General features: G+C 43.7%; 1 protein-coding gene across 2 annotated transcripts; it reads right to left on the bottom strand.

Annotated features, from left to right (window-relative positions):
- Positions 1-1592: 1592 nt before the first annotated feature.
- On the bottom strand, positions 1593-8488 carry FBXO22 (F-box protein 22). Of its 2 annotated transcripts, XM_065641590.1 has the most exons (7): positions 8316-8488; positions 8056-8188; positions 7735-7822; positions 7264-7359; positions 6068-6232; positions 4927-5092; positions 1593-4145 (listed from the first exon to the last, which is right to left on the bottom strand). In XM_065641590.1, the coding sequence occupies exons 1-7, from the start codon at positions 8417-8419 to the stop codon at positions 3716-3718; spliced, it is 1182 nt and encodes a 393-aa protein (XP_065497662.1). In that variant the 5' UTR covers positions 8420-8488; the 3' UTR covers positions 1593-3715. The 2 variants fall into 2 exon arrangements, with proteins under 2 accessions (XP_065497662.1, XP_065497663.1); XM_065641591.1 differs by lacking the exon at positions 7264-7359.
- Positions 8489-8613: the final 125 nt, after the last annotated feature.

Raw genomic sequence — 8613 nt, 5'->3', positions numbered from 1 at the left:
GTCTAATGTTATTCTTACCTGCTTTTGTGTGCACAACATACAACTGCTGTATTAAAATGGAATGTATTTTAGAGATCCACCAGAGATTCACACCATAAAAATAAAATCTTCCCCACAATATAATCATGAAAAATAATCAAACAGCAGGGGAAATAATTATTTTCCTAGTGTTTGCAGAGCACTGAGAAATTATAATATAAAAGACCCTATAAAAAAAAACCAAAACAAAATCCAAACATTTAAATGCACATTTACTATCTTTGTAACTTCTAACTATGCAAACTTCCACACCTCAAACTTTTATTTTCCTGTATCATTCCACCGAGTAAAACAGATGCAAGCATCTGAATGGCAAATATTTTTTATCTTATCCTCTCATTTGGCCAGATGCGGGGGATTCAGAAAGCTAAGGCCAATACCAAAGTTAGTGTCCCATATGAAAGCTAATGAACACCATTACAAGGTTACTTCTAGTAGAAAGAAGTTCTCAATTTTTAGAAAGACAAAAATTAACTAAGAGGGAGTAATGACACTGAGTTTTGAGGTAGACTTTTAACTAAAAATTAATTAAGAATCATATGTGAACACTTTTTTTTGCAAAATTCAGTCTGCGGTTTAACATTCTTATCAGCCTTCTCTGCTGCACACTCGAAATCAAAGTTTGGCTGCATCATTTCCACATCTTGGTTTACTGTTCCCTGCCAAGGGGGCATGATTCAGTCTGACTCATTCAGCTGTTAAAATAAGGCTTGTTCCAGCGTTAACTTGGGCCAAAACAAATCTGACACCAAGCAACAAAATCCAAGTTCACTATCTTTGCAGTTTTCTGCACTTTTAAACTGATATTACTTCCTGGCAGTACAGTTGTGACAATTTAGCATAATTTGGCTCCTCTTTATCACATTACTCTCACTTTCTTACAACTGTATGTTATAGAAACCTCCTATAACAAGGAGATTTTTGGATTAGTAATTTTTAAATAAAAATAATAGTAATAGTTTTATGTTTGGTAATTGCTGTTTTGGTTGTGGAAGTACAAGGTTATACACCACCTGCCTATGATTTTTTGTACTTTTTAAGCCTATAGTTGAATTGAAAAATGCATTAAGAAAAAATGTAAAATGAAACATTATTCGGATTCAAAATATGGGGAAAAAGAATGTCTTTTACCTTTTGTCAGCAAAACCATCACTCCTCCCTGCAGGTCTTGTGACTTTGAAGGTTTTCTTTTTTTCTTAAAACCAAAATCCAGTCGTGGTCACTTAGGGACTATAGTCTCTTGCTGTAATCGTATTTGCATCAGCACTGTAACTGCAGATAATTATCTTTAGAGCAGCCCTGCTATTCACGTTTGTCTCAATTGTTGAATATTCATTTAACTTTGTCCACTTTAAAACCTCATGGTTATCTTTTGAGTGACAAAGGTACAAATTATTGCACTGCAAAACTTTCCATCAATTAAGAACAAGCTCTGCCTTTTGGTATGTGCACCTTTTAAGTAAATATATTTTGGTTTCACTCAGGGGTTGTTGTGGTTGAAGAGCAAATGACAGTGTGGAGGCAAAATGAATTTGGATAGCAAAACACTTTAATCACAGATGTTGCAGTTTTATCAATTACACCACTTCCCTGTAACTTGGAAGACATGACGCGCTCCAGGAGAGACAGCGTAGCAGTTCCAGCCATGCAGTGTGTGGTTCTGGGCTCCCCTGGGCTCATCCCCACCCCCTGAGGCTGGAAAAAGGATCCTGGACTCTGGTGCAGGCTCTCAGGGTTCCCACCCAGCATCTTTTCTGTACTATGTTTACCTTTTAAGTGTCCACAGCTACAGGACCTCGCTGATGATTAGCCCCTTCAAACCACACTCTCATTTCCCGTTTTGCTGTGCCATCACTGGAAATCACCAGCTGCTTCTTTGGACACTTCTGGACATGTCTGCACTGTAGTTCAGGACACGTGGTTGATCGCACTTCATCTACTTCTACTACTGCAAAAAGTTAGTTAAAGTTCATGGACTTAGGCTAGCAGCGATCCAACAAGCCCTAACTCATACTAACAGCTCCAGTAATCCTGTCTGTGTTACAGAAATGCAACGTTTTCTTTGCCTCCTGTTAAACATGGATCTTATGCAGACAGAAGAGGCCAAACATGACATTCCGGTTATGCTGAAAAGAAAAAACATGTATCCACCTCCCACAGAGAGGCTTCTCTTAGAATTCAGGCATACTCCATACCTTTCCTTCTGAATGCAGTAACTAAACATTTTCCAGGTCACACCCACACTTACTACACCCCTATCCCTACAAGGCCACTGGGAGTTCACAGCTCATCCTCTGTCTTCAAATCAAAACCATCATCAACACAGCCATGGGCAAGTGCTGTCTGTGCTCAGCACCCACTGAAACCAACAGTTCACTCTCAGGACAGATATGCCTCAACCTTAGCTCGTTAGGCCAAGTTCAGGAAAAGTTTTAATGGCAAGAAGTTGCCAACTGTAGTTGTGATTTATACGTTTAAAGCAAAATACCGTTATTTTGTTGTACAACATACAGCTAAGTATTTTTACAACACTGAAAACGGGCCAGCTGCCTCATTTGACAGTTAGAAGTGTGGTGAAATGGGGCAAAATTAATCTTATTTTCTTGTCATTCTATTACTAGGTGAAAATAAAAGGGAGAAAATAATTTAAAAGGAAGAAAATATAGTATTAGCTATACTGAGACTATGCTGAATTTACTTAGTTGGAACTTTGCAATACTGCCTGCCAGCTGCAGCAATCAAAACAGGTGACTGATGTAAAGGCATGGGAGAAACACGCTTTAAAAGTTTAAAGGTTCTATATAAATAGAATATATAATTGGGTCTTCCGTTCCCTGACAATTTCAAATTAAGAAAGCAAAAAGCTTTTTAAAGGAATGCAAAGATATCAGGTGGTTTTCATTTTCAGTACTCTGGATTTAAAGGTTTATAATAGAGAGCATCATGCCACAAGAGAATCTAAAAGAAAAGGCAACCAGTGCATTTTGATTGGGTAAACTTAAATACACAAAGACTGAAACTGCTGGTACACACGAAGTATCAGATATTATCCTAAACCAGATATTTAAGACAACAGAAATTCAGTTCAAAATGGTGAGACGAGTTTAAAACTGGACAACATCTCTTTAAATTAGAGCTTTTTCTCTAAGAATAGAAGGCAAGGTACTTTTTCTGTATTTGCATCTTTATTTCATGAGCACGTTCCTATTTTTCTCTGAAGAGAAACTCTGGGCAGGTTGTGCACCTCTCTTGAAATAAAATCCAGGAAATGGTGGATTTTAAGTATCAGCATTTCAGTATGCATCAGTAGTTTTTCTAGACTGTTTTACATACCTAAATAGAGCACATGAAAGTACTGCTCCTTTCTACATGTTGATATCTGGACTCCAACTGCCATTTGTGCAAACTATTCTCAATCTGGAAGAGGCTTTCTTCGATTGCAGAAATCCATCAAATCTCATTTACCTGCAATTCTGATGTATACAGGAGATTACACAAAATGCAAAGCTTTCTTGCAGCTATCATAAGGAACTCTATTCCAACTACCAGATTCAATTATATTACCAAAATGATGTTTACATTTTGCAAAGGGCTTTGATTGCAAGGTGTCCATTCTTCCGGACTTCTCAGCTTTCTGGAATGAAACCAACAGCTCACTGAAGCATCGATAACATATTTAAACTTGGTTTGCTTTAGTTGAACCGAGATGAATAAGAGTCATAACGGTAGTATAACCGTGAAGCAGGTCATCCTTTATGTCATTACATTCTCTCAATACGAAATTCCCAGTAACTATTCGATCACATCCTATTTCCCCATGTCCAAAAAAGCCAAAGAGGGGAACATTTGGAAAAAACTTCCTGAATGCATCCGCTTCCATATTCCTTTTGGTTTTATAATGCCGATATCCTCTGCCAACACACGCAAACATGAAGCCAATAGTGTTTTGCTCGGGGATGTTTGCGGATTTGAGACGCTGCATGGCGGCTTCTGCTGTCCTCTCATCAGCTACGTCCTGGTCTAACAAGACAGTGGCACTCTGGATCTGGGGGCCACTGAAAGCCAGCCCCACCACACCGCAGGCGTCGCCAGGCTGGACGCTGTTACTGAAAGGCAACAGGCAACCAGTTAGAGAGTGTTCCAGAGAGACTGCTCCCCAGCTGAATAAACTTCTGCTGTGGCAGAAGCAGGTTTCAAAGCAGACTATCACCCTAGTGATTTTGAAAGTCAAATAGCTAAAAAACAGTTAAAAATTAAAAAGACCAAACGAAACAGTTAAAAAATATATTAACCAATAGTTAAAAAGCAAATCAAAGCCTTCAAACTTCAGCAACCTTTTTGTTTAGCAACCTTTCACAAGGAAAAACTTTCACATCCGTTATCAGGGATTAAGTGTAAGCCTACCTACCAAACATGCCAAATTCAGCAGTTTGTGTATATTACAACTCTGTAATTCCAACTAAACTATTAGTTAAACTTTAGATAAGCAAAGATACTCAGCATTTACATATCAAACCAGGGCCACAGTCAGTTATGGCTTCAGAGTCATGTTTCTTTACAACTTGTGGTTGGCCAAGACACATTAGTTTTAGCAGTTACCTACATGTGCTTTATTAGCAATAATTTAATATATGGTCAGCTCTCTAATCTGGAGTAACAGTCCAGCTGGGTTTCCAGAATCCAGTTTGTAACAGTCACACAAACCCTCCAGCTTTTCTGGCTAGATCACAGTGTAGCAGTTGGACTTTATTCTCTTAAAAAAAAAAACCAAACTATTTTACTACTGTCAATGGGCATTTCTAATATGAACTAACTAAAAAGGCTATGGCTTCTGCAGCATTTCTCCTATTTTAAATCTTTACAATTTACCTTGAAAAAGATACTTACTTCTCAGAGATGAGTGATGTAAAGCTCTCCACTTGTCCCCCAGCCAGGATGATACTTTTTTCATTCAAAGGATTGACTATTTGATGAAGAAATCGAGTTGCACCAGACTTCCAGGAGTTGTAGCCAAACAGAAGAACCACCCGGAGATCTGGGTTATTCTTCAGCCCTTAGAACAAAAACACAAACACCAACCCTCTTTTTTTTAAATCCTGACCCCTTAAGCCCAACCATCCCAGCCTCTCCTCAAACAATACATCACACTTTTAGTAATGGCTCTCTGTTGCTGCAATGGGGAAAACAAGGCACAAGCTGCCCAGGCATCCAGGAGCTGGACTGTATTCCCCACGTAAGTAAGAATTTCTGGAAAGAACCTAGGAAGGAAAAGATGACTGCATCTGCTTCCTCCACCTTTCCACCTCTTTAGCAGAGCATTTGTGTTTTACCACAGCCTCTGAAGGCACAGCTCTCCAGTTTTACTTGGCAGCCTTAACTGTCCCTTTACAGATAAAAACTGAGTGTATTGGTTATTCAACAAGAACCACAACACAGCAAATAGCTTCACATGAAAATTAAATACATTACATACATCAGCCAGTTGCTTATCCCAAGGCAGAAACTTGCAGGTTCCTAGAAGACTCAAGAAACCCTCATTATTCTTCGTAAGTGATCTGCCCTGCTGAGGACACAGCATGAGGAGCATAAACTGTATTTATTGAAACGTGCTATCTTCAGTTCTACCTTTCCTTGCTACAACACCCAACTCAATATCTAAATGCAAAGTTATTTCAGGGGAGAAGCAGCTCCTCCCCACTCGTTTCTAAACTGTAGCGATGGGAATAATGCCCAATGGCACAAACTCATTTATCGTTATTTTCAACCAATTAGAGGTTGCTCGAAGTCTAACAGCTCCTTCCAAACAGCTCCACTTGGAACTTGAGATAATCTGAGATCAATACTCAGGATAACTGAACCTTAATACTCCATGGAAAGGGAAGAGCAGAGATGTGTAATTACCCACTGCAGCACTAGGGAGCTACAGTGTGCTCCGTGAATGGCATTAGCACAGAAACTGTTGGTTCCACACTGGAGCCTGAAGAGCAACGACACAAAAGCCCAAGTAAAGGAGAGAACACGGACATACCTGCTTCAGCAAATTTACTTTCATCAAAGACCCTGTTCTTCACGTCTTTTGAAAAATGGAAAGTATGAATTTTCACCCCATCGATTTTGGGAAACAACAGAGCAAACCCAGCTTCGCCCTCTTCGATTTCTAGAGGTTGATTGCTGCTTGAACCCATCGGGGTAACTACAAAGATACAAAACCAGACATCTTGCATTTAGTGATTCTAATACTTTCACCTACACTGTAACGCAGATTAGAACAGGTAGAACCACTTTGACAATGCAAAACATGATAGTTCATTTCCATGACATATTTGACAACTGGTGTGACTTTTTTGTCGATGCTTTAGTAAGCAGCAGCACGTAGGAGTCCTGCTGGCTAAAGATCATGCTGAAGTCACATTGGACAAGGAGACATAGATATATTTGGACACTTCCCCCTAGCCACACCAAATATAAACCAGTTGGAAAACAAGCACTGTGCAATACAGCTGTCTCAAGCCTTCCTGGCAACTTCTGCAGGCACACAAACATACTCAGATTTTAAGGCATTACAAAAGCATGTAATGACAGCATAAAACTGCCGCAAATATTGGAAGTGTATTACTGAATTATGCTAGTGATAACAAATACCCTACTTAGGCTACGGGAAGATAATTTAAGGCAAGAGAATATGAAAAAACTTTCTAATGATAAAAAAGTGAAGCACTAGAAAAAGACTGCCAGGAGAGGCTGTGAGTTTTCCATAGCTATTGCGTATGCCTCCTGCTAGACCACAACAGGTATATACCAAGGATGGCCTGTACAATCAATCACAATGTGACTCTGAAAAATACAGATAAACCCAAGATTCGATAATTACATTAAGGTGTCAGACAAAAAAAAACCCAACCAACCAAACAAACAAAAAACCACCAAACCACGGACCAAAAAACCAAACAATAAGCTGCCTCCTCCATTAAATCAACGCTTTTCGTTATTACTGCATCACATGAGAAAAGAATTTAAGTTGCACGTGACTTAGCAGTGACACTGTGAACTTGTACAGTTGTAAGCAAAGGTAACAAGGTAATCACCGTGACAACTCTTCCGTCAGTCTGCAGGTCTGTGCTTTCAAAACGTATGAAATTGTGATAAACAGGAACCAGAACAGACAAGCAATACATTGGACACCTTCAAGCTGATCTCTGACAAAATCAGACATTTTCCTCCTACCTACAACCCCTGGGGTGACCAGTCCAAGAACCTGACATCGCTTTGGCAACAGCTTTTCGAGCGCAATTGCTGTTTCTCTACTGTTTCTTTTCCTGGCTGTTAAAAACAACAACAAAAAAAAGATAAGTGAGTTGTTCCGAACTGTATAGGAACACACCCCGCAGTCAGTCCCATCCTATTTAACCAACGCTGCCCATTGGTGGCTGCCCTGGCAACATCACGGCAACTGGAACTAACTGGCAAGAGCACAGGCAAACAGAATCGATACCCTCCAGAGAACAGGAAAGGAACTCGTCTGCGTAAAACAACATACGAGTGTTTCATATCACAGATATAAAACCACGCGGTCACGTTTTATCCAAAAGATGTACTTTCCCTCACAATTCAGAGAATCCTCTTTCAGCTGACTTCCCTCTACGCGCGGTACCTACACCCCAAGCGCTTCAAGGAGCGAAGTTACTTCAGCGTTACCTTTCTTCTGCTCGTGCCACTCCTCGTGCCCGCTGAATGTCTCTGCGTCAGCGATATAGAGCACGGTTTGGGGCAGCACGTGCACCTGCTGCAGGAAGAGGGGAGGAGAGGCTGGGCCGGGCTGCTGCCCCGCCGGCCCCGTTCCCGTTCCCGTTCCCGTTCCGCGCGGCGGCCCCTGAGGTAAAACCGCCTTCCCGCGCGCTCCGCCGGCGCGAGCTCCCCGCGAGGCGCGAGGGCGCCGACCCCCGCCCCGCCCCGCCTCGCGCCGGACCGTCCCTCCCTCCCGCCCGCCCGCGCCGCGCGGCCGCCGCGCGCACCCACCTCCAGCTCGCGGGCCAGCGCGCGCACCAGCGCGTGCCCGTCGGCGGGGCCCGGCTCCAGCGCCGACACCCAAGCGACGCGCTGCCGCGCCCGCAGGATGCGCCGCGCGCACTCCCTCCACAGCCGGCACACGCTGCAACACACCACGGACACGCCGCGTCGGCGGGGCTGCCCCGGCAGCGGCCCGCCCCGCCGCTACCTCCGGGGTAGCGGAGCCAACCGCCACGGCGGCGCCCACCCCCGGCGGCCCCGCCGCTTACCAGGCGGCGCGCAGCAGCGCCTTGGTGGGCAGGAAGCCGAAGACGCGCTCCACCACCTCGGCCAGGTTGCTGAGGACGAAGCCGCCCTTGGCCGCGGCCTCCATCGCGCCGCCGCCCCGGCCCAGCCGCTCCCCGCCGCCGCAACGGCGCTCTGCGCCACCCCCGCGCCGACGTTCCCGGGGCGGACTTCCGGTCACGCGGGGGCACGGACAACAGGTGCGCCGCCTGGCGGCCGGGAGGACCCGCCCCGCTCCCGGGTGCCCGCCTCGCCCCCTCGCGGCCCGGGACCCAGCAGGGA

Source organism: Caloenas nicobarica, chromosome 10 (assembly GCF_036013445.1).
Source record: "Caloenas nicobarica isolate bCalNic1 chromosome 10, bCalNic1.hap1, whole genome shotgun sequence".
Taxonomy (NCBI): Eukaryota; Metazoa; Chordata; class Aves; order Columbiformes; family Columbidae; genus Caloenas; species Caloenas nicobarica.
This window is presented reverse-complemented; position numbering and strand designations above follow the sequence as displayed.